The following is a 19,470-nucleotide window of genomic DNA, read 5'->3' as shown; positions in this document are numbered from 1 at the left end:
ATACATAGAACAAAGTAAAATTACCTAAAAGCTCTCCATATGGTGACTTGTAGACAACAAAAATCTAGAGTAAAATCTACAAACCATGCATAAAAGTGACCAAACTGTGCACGATGGTTTAGTGTTAGAACATGTACAAATTGAGGACAGCTTCATGGACAATCAATCACCTTGTTGCTGCAAGATGTGAAGAAAAAACAGCACAGTGGAGGGATCACCTTGTTGATGTAGGTTGGTGTTGAGCTGCAACCTAGCTAGGAGGTAAGATTGATGCAAAAGAACTTGCATGCCATGTAAGCGAGCTAGGAGGTAAGTTTACAATATTTTCTGGTAACATAACTTGCTAGGGTAAGATGACCATGAAAGTGAAGCAAATAACCAGGAGCATCTTGTTATCATATTACAAAACAACAACTAAGTTAATAATCAACTTACCATATAATATCTCAGCCAACACTCTTAACTCCTGACCGGGCCAACCTACCGCTGCTACCCCTTGCCGCCATTGATCTCTTCCCAGTGCAAACTTCCAAGCACACACTAGGCACTTGAGCAAAATAACACATTAAGGTATCAACAAAAGAACCGAAGAGGGAATCTATATGAAAAGGGAGATGTTACCTACAGGCTGCACCTGCTAGAGCATGGAGCCGGCCGTACTCTGAAAAAAAGAACTGAAAAAGGAATCTATATGAGAAGTGACATCCGTATTGTGAAGATGGCTGTTGCATAACAAATAATCACAGTAAAAATTTGTTTCTTTCAAAAATGATAACCCCCTACGTAAAAGGCAATTGAACATTGTCTTGCGGCCGTTCTTTGATGTTGAAAAGCAAGCTAAACTTTCTTCTCCTATGAAACTCCACAGACTAAAATGAAACACATCAATCAGAACTGCTAAAAGCGATTACAGACAAGCTATTCATTGTCTACTATGCAGGTCCTGGAGCTTCTCATGCACAAGCTATTCAAGGGCTACAACCAACTACAAGTGCCACAACCAACTTCATCATAAGAAATAGTACCAGTAGCTACTTTTCTCTCCAGATTTTGAGAAGAAGAACACAAGAGGAAATCACCTTTAGAGAAAATCTTGGAGTGGTTCATGGAGAAAATCATGTGGTGCTACAGCCCTGAAAGGAGGGAATCGTGGAAATCAGGGGGTACATACACAGAGGGAGGGAGAGAGAGAGGGATTGGGGCTTACCGAGTAGGGGAGGGACGAAGAGGAGGGAAGACAGCCGGCCTATCCTCGCCCGCTTGCCCTCCAGACGCTCCCCGCGGGATGCGGGCTGCCCCCGGTGGCCGCAGCTGCCGATGCAGTCCGTCCGGACGAGCACGGTGCGCCACACGTCGGCAAGAAGCACGAGCCGCCACTCCACCGGGTCGTGGTCTCGCGCGATGTGCCGCTGTAGGCAGAAAGGAGGCTCCATGCCACGCTCTCTCGTGCTTCTCCCATGGGCCAGAGATACATAGGAGGATGAGGTGAGTTGGTGCCTGTAGCTGGCGGCGGAGGACACGGCCAGAATCGACCGAGATCTGAAGAAAATCGGCGGCGGCGGCTAGGGTTCGTAGGAGAGTACCCGTGGTGTGGGGAGGAGACGGAGCGTCCGTGCGGGGATTGGGGGAGGCGCGGTGCCGGCGGCGCAGAGGAGGAGCCGGAGCAGGGAGGAGAGAGGCGCAGGAGATGGAGGTGGCGGCGGGATGGAGGGCGCGAGGGGAGAGGAAGGGGAGGAGACGGGCAGAGGAGTGGGGATTGGGGAGCGATTGGGGGCGTGGCGATTGGTGGAGGGCTAGCGAGAGATCGGGCCGAGCGGGGCTTTTCGCGACCCATGGATAAAACGTGGGTTCGCGCGAGGGCCTCGCGCCCTGGACGGAACGGCCGGCCGAGATCGCGCCATGTCAGCTCGATCGGACGGCCGAAAATCCAAACGCCTGTGAGAGCTCCATGAGGGTGCAGCAATCATACCGTGGGATACAGCTCATGTTCCATTTGGAAAAAAACATGCATCTACATTTAATTTGTAGGAATTCATCGGAGGCTTACACCAATTAAATTCTTTAGGTTCAGTCTTTCTTTCAGCAGCACAGTAATTCGACTTTAGGGCTTGTAATGAAAAAGCTGATTGGCGAGGAGGCGCCACTGAGTCTCCCTTTACAAACTCTCATAGCTGCCACCATATATACCATGCCCCAACCAGAATCAGTTCCTTTAAGTCCGTTTTAACAATTCCATTTCGAACTTGGATCAGATCCCTAAGAATTTTCTCTAGAACAAGTGAGACCGACCTGACTAATGGCTGATTCAATATAGGGGAGAATCCCTAATGATCGCCAAATATCCTTAGCTCTCCTACAAGAAAACACCAAATGAAGAATATCATCTGGTCCTTCAGAACAAACCGGGCATTGTGAGAGACATGGATATGCCTATCCGGAAGAATCGACATTCCAGGAATGGTTCCATGCAAGCTTTCCAAGCATTTTTTTTTAAATCTTGCTAGGAATCCTTAACTTCCATAATATATCCCAAACTGGGTTCATGGTCGACACACCTTGATGATCCACTCTATTAAGTCTCCGGCCATCCAAATAAACATTTTCAAAATGTACGAGACGTCTTATGAAAGTTATCTGCAAGTTGGGTATTACTCATTTATGTGCCCCCTCTCATGCTCAAATTGGATTTTCATGATCAGGTGACAACACATTCGTGCTATGTGCTTGGTATAAAAATAAGGTCATTTGCAACGAACACAAATATAAATTTAACACGCAATGTACGGTTGTAGTATTGTGCTTCGGTCTTTTCACCTAGTTTAATATGACACAGAAAGGTGCATAACTCGACCTAAAAAAATTGTTTCAACACGTAGTCTCCCATAGATATTTTTATGCGGACATAGGAATTAATATAACAATCACTTCACCTAGTTTAATGTGGCACACAAAGGTGTATAACTCGAACTAAAAAAAATTGTTTCACCATGTAGCTAGTCTCCATAGATATGTTTATGCGGATCTAGGAACATAAAAATGACTTCATTTTTACAAAATTTACTAAACCAACACTATGAAATGGTCTAGACCTTCGCCACCGCTCCATTCTAGGGAGAAAGATTAGGATGCCTTTGATGGTGCAACTCATGCAATCCACCACTAATGCAAACCAAACTCGACACACGCCGACGAGATCTAAAGTTGTTGATACACAAAAACTAAACACCACATGCTCGAAACGCGAGCCAAGATTTCCGTTAGATCTTAATATGAATTAATCATGTGGTAACTGAGAGATCCAACAACAGACATTTCATGTCCTATTGTCTAAGTCTGAAACCTAATATGTGGAATCGAGGTAACACGGATGTGCATCACCGCCATGGTGTCCATTGGCAAGATGAACTTATCGATGATTTGCTTGTTCCAACCCTCACGCTTGACCTTTTTGCTAGCGATTTGAGCATTCAAGAGGAAGAGCGAGACTTTTTTTTTCTTCCGTTTGAGGTTTTGGGATTTTTTTTTCGAGTGGAGAAAAGGTCGGATGAGGAGAAATACAATCAGCGCTGGGCGATCTGAGCCCACCGTTCTTTCTCGTTCGGCCTTTATCCCATCTACAAGGCCCGTGCTTGTCTACCAGGCCGAGCCCACCTTAACCCTACCGGATTGAGCCGTCCACCTGGCGTTCCCCAGGACCCACCATCAACTTGTCAAACAAGCCGAAGACCCTATGCTTTCGTCCCACTGACAAAGGACCCCACATAACCACTTTAAGCTCACCGCCGCCCGAAAGAAAAGTCGAAAAATCATTTCTTTCTTCTTCCCCACTCCGCGCCGATTCCCAGAGCAGAGCACTCCGCCAGCCTCCCTAAACCCCTCCTAGAACCCTAATCCGCCTCCGCCTCCGCCATGGACTCCTCGGCCCGATCGGGCGCCGGCGGCGCCGCGGCGTATTCCACCCCGCGCGCCTGGATCGTGGCGGGCGTCGCCGTCGCCGGGGTCATCGTCCTCGCGGAGGCCGCGCGGCGCCGCCGGAGGTGGCTGCGCGGCAAGCCCGCCGCCCCGCCCGACTCCGGGGCCTTCTGCGAAAGCCTCGTGCTCTCCCCGCCGCCGCAGGCCCCGCCCCCCGCCGCGCGCCAGCAGCTCTCGGACCTCACCTTCGCCGTCGGCGACAAGTGAGCGCCTTTTCTTTCTTGCTTCCTCCTCTGCTTCGCTGCTCGGCGGGATCATGGGTTTCCTTCATGCATTGGTTTGATCCCCTTTGTATTGCGTTTTTAGCTTCGAGATCGAGGGCTATGTAGCCGGCTTCGGGAACCCGGACTGGAAGAGGACGCACGCGGCAGCGAGCCGCACGGCGGTGGCCGTCACCAACCTGCTGAAGCAGGGGGCTACCTGCGTCGGCAGGACTGTCATGGATGAACTCGGCTTCGGGTTCGTACTTTCTTTCTTAGCTCAAACTGAATCGATTTTGCTTGATTGGAACGATTTACTACTGTTCAGAATCGTCGGTGCCAGGTTACTGTGAGTCGTTTTGACTATTTTAGTGTCCTCTTAGATGCGAGCTTATGATGTATATATGATTTGGAAACTGGAAGGGGAAGTTCAACAATTGGTTTAGTGTGTAGATCATGAGTTTGAAGAATATCATGCCCCCTGCATAAATCTGAAAGAAAACTGATCTGCTCTGTTCCCCATTTCATCCTGCCCTGTTTCTTAATTCAAGAAAAGTAAAGGCTTTGATAATTGCAAATGCAATCTAAATTTTCTGTGTTGTCCTCTGCATTATTTGAGACAGAAAACAAATCATTCAGTTTGCTGCATGCTCAGGCAATTGCCCCAAGGCATTCCCAAATGCACTGTCGTGTAATTATACAACCTAAGCATTTTGTGTGAACTGATCCTTACAAGTTGTTGAATTTCTTTAGGGTTTTGCATAGAGAACTGATCCTTACCCAAATGCACTGTCGTGTAATTATTACAACTCAAGCATTTTGCGTGAACTGGTCCTTACAAATCTTTGAGTTTATATAGGGTTTCGCAAAGACAATGTTAGATATATACTGGAGTTGTTTGTTTTACAAAATTTGCTGGTTCAGGGTACTTCTGTAGATAATTTTGAGGTGCTACAAGTGGATTATTCGGTTGAAAAAATAGGGCAAGCCACTGTTTTTCACTTGAGGTGTGCTTGTTTAAGTCTATATATCTGGAAACTTGATGTGCAGTAAATGACCTTCAAGGAGGAAGCACATAACTGGATCAAACTGTGTGGAACCTTCTTTAGCTATTGATTGAAGTGTTTGGAGTAGGTGTATGATGTCAGTAAAATGGTGCACAAGGTTATTCGTGGTAACAATTTAAAAATTCAGAAGATGCAAGATAGATTCATTTGGCATAGTCAACCCCTGCATCCGTTTGGTGGATGGCCAGCTGATGGTAGCAAAGCTAGCAAAGTTGCTTACATGTTGGGGCTGTCGTAAAATAATTCTCAACTTGACTGCTTGAGTCATAGTTTTTATGCATAAGTTTTGCATCACCTATAGCTAGTATTTTTCTAGTCATTCAATTCAGATTGACACCTGCTTAAATCATTAGAAAGATTCTTTTGTCATATTAATTATTAACAAACCCCAACTAAGACTCACCAGACATTTATCTATACGATTGCTGCATAAGATCGATGAAGAATTCTTACACTATCGTTTAACATGATTTTACAGTGTTACTGGACAAAATTTGCACTACGGAACACCAATTAACCCATCATCTCCATCAGTTGTCCCTGGAGGTTCTTGCAGTGGCTCCGCTGTCGCAGTTTCTGCACAGCTTGTCGACTTTGCTCTTGGTATTTTACTTGTAGATTTTTACTCACTTGAAATTTCCTCCGCCTGTATTTGTACTTATCCGTGTGATGCAGTTTTTTTCCGCGATATGCGTTTGTTTGCCTCACAAAAAACATGCAACCTTCATATGTGATAATGGCTCATGTATCTGTTCTTGTACTCAATTGTTCTTATCTTATTTTCTTACACTCTTATTTGTATTATATACTTCCTTCATTTTAGAAGGCACACATGCTTTCCAAAACTTAACTTTGACCAACGATTATTCCAACTACTATGTGATTTTTCTATACAAAATCTGTATTATAAAAAAGTTATTTTTAATTTGGGTCCAACACTATCAACTTTTATCAAGTTGTCAAAATATTGTTGACCAAATTCTTGGTAACGATAATTCTTAGAAACCTGTGCGCCTTATAAAAATTGGAGGTAGTGCTTGTCCAGAAACTCAGAACAAAATGGATTTTTACATAGCTATGTTTAGTCTGTTCATTGTGATTTGTTAGTTCTCTCTTATGTTTGTTCCTTTTCATACTTTGTGATACTTTTATCGTCCATGATTATTTTAGTACTTGTTCAACTGCTACACATCTTCTCCTTTACTCCATGGATATTTTCTTGATGCAAAGTGAGCCTGGTTATTTTGCATGTTTGGCTCTTTTAGATATCCGTTCATATTCCACATGCAAACTTACCTTTAAGCCCTGAAACTCTTGTAGGTACTGATACAACTGGCGATTTGAGAATACCAGCATCTTTCTGTGGTGTACTTTGTTTCCGGCCTTCTCATGGAGTGGTGTCTACTGTTGGGACCTTAGCAAATTCACAAAGTCTAGATACTATTGGTATTTTCTTACCCTTATTAGTTTTTTATATGTCTCATTGTTTATGATGACTTACTGTGACAAGAATATTTAATTATCTATCTGTCCAATAGAAGAAGTTACTTATATGTAACATAGTACCCAACAAACAAGGATAGCTAATGCTGTAAAAATGTGACCAGACAACTAGTATGTTCATAAGCCAATGAAGATCGTTCTGATTCAAACCTCATCATTTCACGTTGAACTGTTTTGAGTGAGAATAGATTACCAACTATTTTGGGGGTTCTCAAACTATAAGTGATATATATATAGCTGGCCTTATATGATTACTGCTACATCTTTACAAAGTACTACTACCTCCGTCCCAAGGAATAAGGCGCACGCGTATTTCAAGATGAACTTTGACCACAAAAGTTGAGCAACAAAATCTTGGTTATATTATATGTAATTAGTATCGTTGGATTCGTATTGAAAAACACTTTCTAATGATGTTAATTTCATACAAACAATCTTTATATATTTAGAGTAATACTTAGTCAAACAAAAAGCACGTAAAACGATGGCGCCTTATTCCTTGAATCGGAGGTAGTATAGTATGTCTATAGATCACAAGACCAGCCTTCACTTAGAGCTAAGAGGCCTTTCATTGCATGCTTTGTTTTCTCCATGGGATATCCATGTAGATTGTTTCTTATTCTGCTTGCTTTCTGATCCTTTTTAGGATGGCTTGCACGAGATCCTCGTATTCTGCATCGTGTTGGAGATATTCTTTTACCTGCTGCTGTAGGCGGGTTTATTAAGGGAAAAAGGCAGTTGATTTTTGCTGATGATTGCTTTGAGTCTCTGAAGGTTCCCAGCCAGAAAACTGTGCATGTCATAGAAAGTGCTGTCCTTACATTACCTGGATGTAAGCCATACTGATGTCTCTATTTCTTGAACACATCTCTCATTAGGTTTATTTAGATTATGCAGCCAGATGTGAGACATTCAACTTCACATCTATATTGCAGATCAGCCACCTAAGCACATCGATATTGGCCAGTATATTATTTCAAATGTTCCTAGCCTGAAGGAGTTCTGTGAACCTTCTACAAATATGCAAGAAGGAAATTCGGCCTTGAAAGCTCTATGCACAGTTATGCTGTTATTACAGAGGTTTGTTTCAATAATTCTTCTTCTCCGGTAGAATCAACTGATGAAATCCCAACAAAAGAAATCTGGAAAATGGTAGAAAGTATACTGAGTAAGGTCCTTGAAGGATTAAACATTTGTTATCAATAATTCGGATTGCAGTAATGCCCAGCAATGATGTACTTTTGTAGCATTTATCGAAGTTTGCTGAATCACTGTTCAAACTAGTATCTGTATCCTCTTTGCGGCCTGAATTGACGAGTGAAGAGTCCAAAGTGTTAAAATTTTACATGCCAAGTTGCCTAGGTATTTAGGATAGAAGTGCCAGTTTTACTGGTTCATCCTGTGTTAAATCAGTCAGCCATCGATTTCAAGCTGGTCATGACCACCATGTTCGCTAGTTGAATTGTACCTTATGCTTTAAATATTTGATTGCGAAATCCTAGAAAGAACAGTGTCCATGAGTTACCTTAGTTGCTAAACTCTTGTCTTCCTGGCTTGCTGATTTAGATCTATACTGTAGTTGGCCTTAGCTCATTGATGCTTTTCCACGAGATTAACATCAAACCTTGTTTTTGCTGTTGAGTGGCCTGTCCACACCATTTCGCCATCTATCACTAGATATCGCTTTCCAGCAAGCAGCTTAAATTTTCTTGGATACATGCACAATGTTCAATTGTTTGTGCAGTAAAATCAGATTATTAGTTTTTTTTTGCCATCTACTGTTCTTTTAGTATTGTATTGTTTGCTTAATTGCTTATGAACATGAACTAATCACTTTGAAATTTCTTTTTCAATCAACTATTCAGATATGAATTCAAAGCAAACCATGAAGATTGGGTTAACACTGTAAAACCCAAGCTTGGTCTTGAAATCACTACCCGTGTACTACAAGCTGTAAATTTCAGAGACGATAACATCAAATCTCTTTACACTGTACGTAGTGAATGGCGATCTGCACTCAAGAATCTTCTAAAGGTATTCTGCCACTTGACTCCTTAGTTGTGGATTGAGAGTGTTTCACTACCTTTTAGTTTTGACTTTATTTTATTTAGTTCTCACAGTTGCAATACAGGTACTCAACTATGCCTATTTTATAGATCCTTTGTTGTAAGGAGTTAACTTGTATAGATCATACTGTGGTAATTAGTGAATATGGGAGTTATTTGTTTGGTACTTGGGAAGCAAAAAACGGTTCTTACTTGACCAACCAGGCACTAGTGGCGGCATTGTTCAAAGAAGAACGAACTTAGACACCAGTCACTCCAGGGAATAAATTTCCACCCACTTTAGTCGGACTGTAGTGGACGGGTTTAAAACAATATGTTCTTAGATGGACTGGATTATGTGAAGAAGGAACTGATAGAGAATCTTTCTATGCATTCCATTACATTCACTCTATGTTAGATTGGAAAAGGGAAACACTGGAATTATGCATGATTTAATTTGGTTATATCCTTTTTTCAAATGATAAAGTATTGATTTTTTGCATGAAACACCATTTATCACACATTGTGTCAACCGTAGGCCTTCATGGTAAATTAATTCAATATTACTCCTTTCCAAAAGTTGCCATTGGTCTGAAGTAAGTGTTCATGATTTTTTTCTGCTTTTTCTTTCACGTGTCGTGATTCAGGACACTGGAATTTTAGTTCTGCCAACCATGGCTGGATATCCTTTAAAAAGAAACTCCAAACAGAGACTATCATCTGAATTTGAAGATAAAATGTACGCATTTGTCAGCATTGCTGCACTTTCAGGCTGTTGCCAGGTATTTTATTTAACCCATTTCAGGTAGTTCTTTGTTTTCCTATAGAATTTACAACCAATTCATGACCCCTTTCGCTTTTACAGGCCACTGTTCCCTTGGGAAATCACAATGATCGTCCAATATCTCTTTCATTTGTAGCGGCTCATGGATCAGACAAGTTCCTTCTTCGTGCTATATCGGATATGTATTCTACTATCCAGGAGCAAGTAGTTTCGGCATCGAAGTTGGCACCCCCGCCAGTAATCAACCATGATGTTGATGCATCAGAGCTGTTGAAAGAAAAGGTATATCTCTTTCATTTGTAGCAGCACATGGACCAAGTCTAATTCATTCTTCATGTTACCTTGGATATGCATTTTTCCCTTTCAAGAACACGTAATTAGGCATCCAGGTTGGTACTCTCACCAGTAACCACTGGTGATGTTGATGCGTCATTGCTAAAAAGTTTTTTTACAAACAATCTGTTGACCTTGGTAGCTAAGGTGTGTGTGGGAACATGTGTTGGGTGGTGAATATTCCATAGGATCCGATTTCTTATGAGCTCTTTGTTCTTGCTACTTCTTGTTGGAAATAATCAAGGTTTATGTGGTAGTTCTCAAGAATTGAGTGAGTCAGTTTACGATTCTGTTAGTTCTGCCTGTTTCCTGTCTAGTCCAACACACTGATTTTGGCAGTTAGTGAGCCTCAGTGCTCATGTATCCCAGAGTGTGAGTCTGTTACTGTGAGTACTATACTGATATATTAGAAGAGGGCGCAATGACTACCAAGCACAAGAAAATCAAGACATTTTTGCTTTCGTGTGTTCAATCTTGGGCAAAACTCAATAGTTTTGATTTAAAAAATTGACCACTATGTTCCAGGTTGATTGCGAATTTAATATTCTGTTTGAATTTCCAGTCTGTCTTTTTCTCTCTTATAATGTTTTTGTGCTTCTCCTATGCTGAAAAAAAATTTTAGTTAAGCAATAATGATTGATTTTTTCTCTGAAAAATAATGTTCTTTTGGACTTTTCCTTCTATGCCAAGAATATAAATTTAAAACAAAGAAACTGCGTTTCTGTCTGAATATTTGTGTATGCTAATTACCAGGACCTGCATCCGGGCCCCACCAAAACCACATAATAACTAAGTAAAAATATTTTAGATTTTGTTTGATTTTATGTCATGTTCATAGCTTGCGTCTACAAATTAGCTTTCTGTACTTTACAGGGAAATGATTCTTTCAAAAGAAAACAGTGGAGCAAGGCGATTGAGTTCTACTCTGAGGCAATTGAATTGAATGACACAAATGCGACATACTATTGCAATAGAGCAGCTGCTTTTCTGGAACTTGGCCGGTATACTTTCTATCATTCACTTTGACCACAGTTGTCTGAAATCAGAACTTTCAAGCTATGTACATTGAATCTTATGCAGTTTCAAGCAAGCTGAAGCGGATTGCGATCAGGCCTTACTGTTGGATAAAAAGGTAAGTCACTTTTTGTTGATTTCTCGTCCGTTCTCCATCGCTACATATCACTACTGTCTTCTGCTGTAATGGCGACATCAGAAATTCACAATTCTTATGTTTTTATGCTGTTGTTGCCTCAGAATGTCAAAGCATATCTACGACGAGGCGCCGCAAAAGAACGTGTTTTGAATCACCAAGAAGCACTCCAAGGTGTGGCAATTTTCTGGCATGTAGTTAGTCGTTACTAGTATATCTGATTGAAAATGTGGATCTTTCCTGATATTCTTGCTGGTCGCCAATAACTCACACCCAGTAAAGCTGGAGAAGGATTTTCTGGCAATTGTGCATAGCTAGGCTTAACATTGAGTTGACTGGTTTTACTTTCTTTTTGACGAAAGAGCAAAGAGTTGAGTGATCTTATCATAGACGTCAAACTAGTTGGCTGCAGAAGCTGAACTTGTGATGTGTAGTGTATTCACTTTTCTCAAAAATCCTCTCAAGGAGCTAAATCTCATTTGTTGTGTACAGATTTCAGGCACGCTTTAGCTTTGGAACCACAGAACAAAGCAGCCCTTGCAGCAGAGAAAAGAATACAGAAGCATCTCAGGTGAATGATGAGGGAGGCGCTTGAATCCCCGACCTGTGAATTTTTTTGAGACGCTGAAGCCAGTTTTGATCGAACTATCTGTGAATGAAGCCCCTCTGTTGAGTGAGAGAAGAGTAGCTCGTGAGGCTGTTGAACAGTTGCCTTCTGTAGTGCTGTGCTGTTGTTCTCGTCCATAAATTGAAATTTTGACATGAATTGTTGATGATATTAGCGTCTTATGAGTGCAGCAGAAACTGGCATACATCAAAATGTTGTTGGGGCTAGGTTGTCGGGACAAACATTCCCAACCGAGAGAGTTTAGTTGAGGTTGTACGAAGTAAGCCGATTTGCCTTCGAGAACATTCAGGGTACAGTACAGCGAATGTGATTTCACAATGGCTATCCTATGTTCAGACCATAACTTGAACTCATCTCGTTTATACTGTGTTGGGTTTCTCTGTATACACCACGCAAAGAAAATCCAAACGAACTGGGAAGTCAATTTCTACAACTCTACCCAACCTCTTCCGCACATTTGTCCGTATAATCGTGACCACAAAAGAAGAGGATAAAGGCATCTCCATGGCGCTAACCCAAACGGACGCTGGACCGCTTGGGTGGCCACGCGTGTCCGTTTAGGTCGCACACTGCGTCCAACGCGGCGACCCAAAAAATCGCCACGTGGTTCTTCTTCTTTGGACGCTGCGTCAAGGCAGGCCTCGACGGGACAGCAATGGTGGGCGGGCGCACCAGGATTTCCGCGCGTGCGAAAAAGCCATGGGCGCACGCTCGCGCCCAAGTTTCCCGCCAAGACCATCAGCTATAAAAGACGGTGCCGGCCTCGCAGACCTCACACCTGCTCTGCCATCCTTTCCCCCTCTACCTTCTTCGCGCCCTTTTCTCCCCCATCGCCATGCCGTGCACCCTGCAGACCACGTGGGCCAAGCTCTCCCTCGCTGCCCGCGCTAGGTTCCCGTATACGGAGGAGGAGGAGCGGCAGGACGCGCGTTGGGTCGCCGACGACGAGGCGATCCGCGTCGCGGCCGAGGGGGCAGCGACGAAGGAAGAGGACGCGGAGCTGGTGGAGGCGGCTGCGGGATGGATCCACGCGCTGGACCGAGTTTTTATCCGGTTGGACCCATTCAAACGCGCGTGCGCGGGATGGATCGCACTGTTGAAGCTCTAACTCACATAATAGAGGAAGCACACACTCTGTCTAGAAAGAGAAAACAGGTGCCGACGGTCACATCCGTTTCGGCGGGAACTGCCATAAAGCATTGAACACGTAGATCCCCGAACGCATGGACCACGATTTTCCCCGCGCGGCCGGCAAAGGGACAAACACTCAAGGTCGCGGCAACTGCACCGATGAGTCGCCCAACACGTAGCCGGCGCCGGACGGCGACCGCCAGTTTGTCCCCTCCTTCCACCGCGCGCGACCTTGTGTTTCCCAGCCCAGCTCATTGGCTTGGATAACTAAGCTACCGCCTTCGTCTCTTGCACAGTGCCCCACGGAGATCGATCGGAATGGAGGCGCAGCAGTGGCAGCAGCGCCGGCAACATCTCCGGACGCCCATGGACCCGCTCCTGTCCCTCGCCGGAACCTTCTTCTCGGCCTTCTCCCCTTCCTCATCCACCGAGCAGGGCGCAGCCACCTCCACGATTCTCCTCCTGCCGCTCCCCGTGGCCGCGGCGCGCGCGCTGTCCGTGCTCCGCCGGCTCGCGCTGCTGGCCACGCAGGCCTTCATCTCCGTCTTCTTCGCGGTCCTCTCCGCGCTCTCGCCCCCGCCACCACCACCACCCCCCTCGCTCGCGCCATCCTTGCCGCCGCCGCCGCCGCGCGCGGACCAGCACGGCAGCTCGCCGGCGTCCTCCACCAGCGTGGGCCGCGCGCTCGGGCACGTGCTCTGGGTGGCGTCCCGCCTGCCCGTCGCCTCCCGCAAGTACGAGCTCGTGCGGGGCCTCGCGGAGCGCCTCCTCGACGACAACGCGCTCGCCGGCGGCGCGGCGGTCGGCGCCGTGAGCCGCGCCGCGCTGTCCGCCGCGTTCGAGCGCACGCTGCGGCAGCTGGAGGCGTCGGCGAGCGGCGGCGAGGACTGGCCCGCCATGGAGCTGGCCGCGCGCGCGGTCAGGACGGGCATGCGGCTGTGGAGGCCGGCGGCCGCGGCCGTCGCCCCGCTGGAAGGCGAGCAGGCGTTCGGCGGGCCCGCGGCCGAGAAGCTCGCCGCCGAGCTGCTGTGGCTCGCGCAGAAGATGGCCGCGTGCGGCGCGGCGCGCGAGGCCGCCGTGCAGTTCGGCAACGCCCCGCGCCTCGGCGGCCGCGCGCTCGTCGCCGAGCCCACGCTCCAGGTCGCGCTGCTCCGGCTAGCAGGTACGTAACTACGTGCGGAACCATTTTCTGAGAAATTATCAAGAAATGTGCACGCTCACACGGACACTATTGGTGTGTGCAGTGTTCTTGTTCAGGCACGCCAACACGGCGGAGTTCGAGCAGGACACCGGCGACAAAGAGGGCGACAAGGCCGCGGTGGCGGAGCACCGGATGGCGATGCTGCGGTCGTGGCTGCCGCTGCTGTGCCGCGGCAGCACCGGGACGGACGCGCCGGTGCTGAGCGGCAGGGAGAGGGCGGAGATGGTGACGGTGCTGGAGGAGCTCATCGAGAAGCTGCGGTGGGAGCAGCAGGAGGAGGCCCTGGCGCTGTGGCTGCACCACTTCGCCGCATGCCCGGACACCGACTGGCCCAACCTCGAGCGCTGCTACACGCGATGGTACGCCGAGTCGCGCAACCTCCTCGCCTGAACAAGCATGAGCACGCAGTAGGTCTGAGCATTTTTTTCCTCAAGTGTGTACTGTGATCGAGTTGTGTATATACATACGTGACAGTATAGTGGCAACAATAAAAGAAAACAAGACATAACTACTTGTGTATTCTGCATTTTGTTTGCTCATAACTCTGTTCATAGACAGGCCTGGTGCAAATTTGAAACCCTGTCTCCAGAGGTATAATGAAACCAGATTTTTGCGGTGCTCTTAGTAACAATCTGAACAAGTCAGACTGAAGATGTCGATTATCGATAACAAGTTCATAAACATTATAGTTGGATGCTGCTCATTTACTGAATCATCACAAGAGCAGATAAAGTCCAAACTCCTAGTGTAGCATCCTCAACTTTGGAACGCCGACGCCTTACTACAGTTCTAACATCGGGTTGTGTGTCTGTCGTGAAATATATCAAGGCTTCTAGCTCTTTATTTTCAAACACTTAAAATTCGTGTTTCGAAGTTTCAAAAAGATCTGAAACAAAATTCTAGAGGTTGCTAATGATGTATGCTAGAGTTTTCCCAACAATACTGGGATAGGTACTTGTGTATTCTGCATTTTGTTTGGTCATAGACTCTATTCCTACACAGGCTGGTGCAAATTTGAAACCCTGTCTCCAGAGATAGAGCGATGACAAACAAATTCATACCAATTATGCTTGATTCTGCTCACTTATTGAATCGTCACAAGAGCATACAAAGTCCAAACTCCTAGTTCTAGCATCCTAACTCTGGAACAGAGGCCATACTACAGTTCAAACGACCGGTTGTATTGTGAGTACCTCAAAGTTTTCTCCTCCAAGAATATGAATTTGGGCAACTGCTATTCAACACAGGATTATAAAGGCAACAATACTGGGGTAGGTACTTATTCTAATGGTGATGTTACAACAGCTAATAAAGCCGGTTACAAGTTACAATAGCTAATAAAGCCGGTTACAACAGATTTTTAGTGTTCATATCCTGGCCACTCTACTGTTCATATCCCTGCAGACAAAAAAGTTACAACATCACCTTAGCTCATTTTTGGTGCTTCATTCTCGGATTGACACGGACGCTAAAAATTTGGAGGCCCAAGCGGTAGCACTCCTTGCCCCTTCCTGTAAATCCCCTCAGCTTCGAAGGGTATAACCTGTTGAATTTCTGTCTTGCCTGCTCAAGGTAGGTGAAGAAATACTCGTGCACACCCATCAAGTTGGGAAAATGAGTGTGTCTCCTCCATGCCTATTTTGCCGTGGAAACTATCTTTGGGAATAAAAGATGAAGATACAGCAACCGCAGGACCACAAAACAAGTTGCCAATGCTAGATAAGCATCCTGCTGAAGTATATTTTTCTGGTGAAAGAGAGCACCAGAATGGAAATTTTTCCTCTTCAACAGCCTTTTTAGGCCCAATTTCATCTAATGGATGTGCCATGCACTCTCTTGTAGTTGACTCCATTGATGTACTCATGGCTTCATCTCATATATTCCCCATCGATAATCATTTAGAAAAAAAAATACAGCCACAAAAGGTGTTGCAAGACCATCTCTAAGAGATGATGCAAAAATAGGCCTAGTGCCCTAAATACTGATTTATAGTATTTTGGGCTAAGAACAGTATCCAACAAGTGGTATACTATACCTATATGGCGAAGCAAGAAAATTGGGGTAGCCCCACATTTCCCCTACTAGTGGTGCAATTACCTCAAGGACAAGTGTGAGCATGCAACAAATTACACACATGAAACATCGCTGCAGAAAGCAGGTGGTGTCGCCCTGTCCATGGTAGGTCAGTGGCATTGTTGAATTCAAGAGAAGTAGTGTTGGAAACCTTGCCTTTTTGTATGATAAAACACGTAGCCAGAGTGTTTTCACCAAAACACGCAGCACACATAATTTTCTGTATGTTAAAAAACGCAGTAAAGGGTTTACATGCGAAGAAAAAAACCTTGCCTTTATCGATCTTTTGTCTCTGATTTGGAGCACCTCATCCTCGCGGATCATATCAGATGGTAAGACCGGGGCAATGATTAGGCACAAGAGAGACTTGTGCCAAGGAGACCCCCTCTCCCCAATGCTATTCACGGTGGCAATAACAGCGCTGCACTGGATGTTGCAGCAAGATGATGAGCAAAAGGTCTGGTCTTCGGTGGAGCTGCCCACGGCTTGGCTGAGAACTAGTTTATATGCAGATGATGCCCCCTATTTTTGAATCCAGTTAAGGCGGATATCCACACTTAAGAAGTTATTAATTAATTAAAAGTGAGCTTCAATTCTACGATTACAAGAGATGGAACTTTCTTGTGCTCATGAAAGGAGGGAGAGAGCGGGAGAGGTAGAACAAAATATGGCATTGGCCACTAATTGGGTGCAGCTCGAACCGAATAAAATGAGAGGAAATCGTGACGGTTAAGCAATAGAAAAAATTAGTGTTGAATCCGATTAGGTGAAGAAGTACTACGTACTACTAGTTGTAATCGATCGTCTGCTGGAAACCGAGCCGGAAGCTGACCAGCATAACGGGCCTACTTAAACCACGGAATTAAGCGCCCAAGACGTGAGCAACCAGCACAGAAAGAGAAAGGTGGAAGATAGATCTCAAAGAAATAGGAAGAAAGAAACCCTCAGCTAGCTAGCACGCGATCGATCGATCCCGCGCGCGTACTACATGGCGATGTCCCAGCACCGGTGGCCTCGTCGTCGTTGCCGTGCCTCGTCCTGGACTATGGCGACGAGCAACGCACCAGCACGATGTACAGCGTCACCGACGGCGCGCACCGGCCGTGCGACGACGCCATCGATGAGCTGCTGCGCGGCAAGAAGCGGAGCTGGGTGACCTCGCGCGGCTGGGTGCTGGTCTGGGACCCGGCGACGCTGGCCACCTACCTCGCTCGCGAGAAGAACAAGATCGAACTGCCATCGCTCGCCAAACCGCCCGTGAGGCCGCCGACTGCGTGCTGTCGTCCGAGCCCACCGACGCCGGCGGCTGCACGGTGCTCCTCGCCGCCAAGTCATCGAACGTCATGTGGTACTGCCGCGTCGGCGACCCAGCTGCCCCGTGGTCGTGGGTCAGGCAGGAGTACGACGTGGGGAACATCCATGCACCCGCCGACTACGTCGGCCCGACAAAGAGGGTAATGTACCGCCCGGCGTCGTGGCGCGGCAAGTTCTACTACCAACGGCCGGGCGACGAGATCGGCGTCCTCGAGTTCTCGCCGGCGGCGGGGCCGGTCTTCAGCGTGCTGCCGATGAAGGGGGTGAAGCTCGTCCCGGTCGGGGACTGCATGGCCGCGGCGTCGCCTTACCTTCTTGACCTGGACGGGGAGCTCTACATGGTGTACATCTTCTTCCGCAACATCGACTTCAATACGGTCAAGGACGTGGGAGTGTACCGCCTGGATTTCGAGAGGAAGGAAGCTGTGAGGGCGGACGGCATCGGCGACCACGCGATCCTTGTTGGGTCAAGTCGCGCATTCGCGGGTTGGTGTCCGGCGACCACCTTCGGATTGGTGCCCAACAGCGTGTACTGGATGAGCATGTACGACGGCTGCTTGCACGTCTATGATCTTGAACATAAGACGGAGGAAGTGCGGGAACCTTGCGGCGGCGTCGCCAAACCATCACCGACATCATTTTGGATGATCCCTGCTCATACATAGACAATACTATCGTAGGGTTTTACATTTTCAAAATTGTGGGAATTGCCCTCTAGGCAACCAAGTTCAAGAATCGGCGAACCACCTTTTGTAAAAATGTGGATTCACCACACAGCTTTGGAAAGGAGTTCTTTGTGTGGTGTGGCATCCATAGTATGTTGCCAGTGGAATGGGCAAACGAGACTTCCGTTGACGATTGGTCGAAGAAGATTGCACTACAAAAAGGGAAGGAAATAAAATCTATGGCTTCCATGATCATGTTTGTTTCTTTGGAAATTTGGAAGAAACGCAATGCTAGAGTTTTTCGACACCACTTCTCTCCCATGCGCCACGGCGAGAGCTTGGAGTGGGCCTTTTTTAGTAATGTAATTCTACGAGAGTATGCTCTCCTGGAAAGTCCTAGGGCTTGTCCTAGGCATTCTAAAAAATTCTTCGCTGTTGAAGAAAATGACAAATTCTTTTGCCTCGTTTCAAGAACAAACAAAAAAAATACATAACTACTTATTCATATACAGGTATAGTGGAACCAGACTTTTGCTATGCTCTAAGTAACAAACTGAATTGCTTATTGATGACGAACAGGTTCATAAAAATTATGCTTGGATGGTGCTCACAAGAGCAGATAAAATCCAAACTCCTAGTCTAGCATGCTCAACTTTGGAACACAGAGGCCTTCCCACAGTTCTAACAACCAGTTGCATGCTCAACGGTTTTTCCTTCAAGATGTGAATTTGTGTAAGAGCTATTAAGACAAGGTTATGAAGGCAACAATGCTGGGTAGGTACTTGTGTATTGTGCATTTTGTTTGCTCATAGACTCTCTTCATACACAGGCCTGGTGCAAATTTGAAACCCTGAGAGGTATAGTGGAACCAGATTTTTGCTGTGCTCTGAACCAGTCGAGCTGAAGAAATTGATTATCGATGACGAACAAATCCATACAAATTATGCTTGATTTATGCTCACTTGCTGAATCCTCACAAGAGGATACAAGTCCAAACTCCTAGTTCTAGCATCCTCAACTCTGGAACACAGAGGCCATACTACAGTTCTAAAGACCAGTTGTATCATGAGATACATCAAGGTTTTTTCCTCCCAAGAACATGTATTTGGGCAACTATTCAAGACAAGGTTATAAAGGCAACAATACTGGGGTAGGTGCTTATTCTAATGGTGATGTTACAACAGCTAATAAAGCCGGTTACAAGTTACAACAGATTTTTGGTGTTCATATCCTGGCCACTCTACTGTACATATCCCTGCGGACAAAAAAGTTACAACTTCACCTTAGCTCATTCGTGGAGTTTGTCCTTCCGATAGTGCTTGGTTCTCCGATTGACACAGACGCTAATGATTTGGAGGCCCAAGCGGTGGCACTCCTTGCCCCCTCTTGTAAATTCCCTCGCTT

The 19,470-nt window shown here is 46.0% G+C and overlaps 2 protein-coding genes across 2 annotated transcripts; both read left to right on the top strand.

Annotated features, from left to right (window-relative positions):
- The first annotated feature begins 3,909 nt into the window (after positions 1-3,909).
- LOC124690666 (outer envelope protein 64, mitochondrial-like) lies at positions 3,910-11,868 on the top strand. Its single transcript, XM_047224025.1, has 13 exons — positions 3,910-4,175; positions 4,279-4,431; positions 5,718-5,842; positions 6,560-6,685; positions 7,389-7,574; positions 7,678-7,822; positions 8,608-8,776; positions 9,435-9,569; positions 9,653-9,853; positions 10,778-10,905; positions 10,985-11,036; positions 11,159-11,228; positions 11,547-11,868. Exons 1-13 carry the CDS (start codon positions 3,910-3,912, stop codon positions 11,627-11,629), a joined length of 1,839 nt encoding a protein of 612 aa, XP_047079981.1. The 3' UTR covers positions 11,630-11,868.
- Positions 11,869-12,972: 1,104 nt separating this feature from the next.
- LOC124690665 lies at positions 12,973-14,638 on the top strand. Its single transcript, XM_047224024.1, has 2 exons — positions 12,973-13,975; positions 14,058-14,638. The coding sequence occupies exons 1-2, from the start codon at positions 13,132-13,134 to the stop codon at positions 14,402-14,404; spliced, it is 1,191 nt and encodes a 396-aa protein (XP_047079980.1). The 5' UTR covers positions 12,973-13,131; the 3' UTR covers positions 14,405-14,638.
- Positions 14,639-19,470: the final 4,832 nt, after the last annotated feature.

The sequence above is a fragment of the Lolium rigidum genome, chromosome 2 (assembly GCF_022539505.1).
Source record: "Lolium rigidum isolate FL_2022 chromosome 2, APGP_CSIRO_Lrig_0.1, whole genome shotgun sequence".
In the NCBI taxonomy this organism is placed as follows: Eukaryota; Viridiplantae; Streptophyta; class Magnoliopsida; order Poales; family Poaceae; genus Lolium; species Lolium rigidum.
Note: the sequence above shows the minus strand (reverse complement) of the source record. Positions and strands in the feature narration are given on the sequence as shown.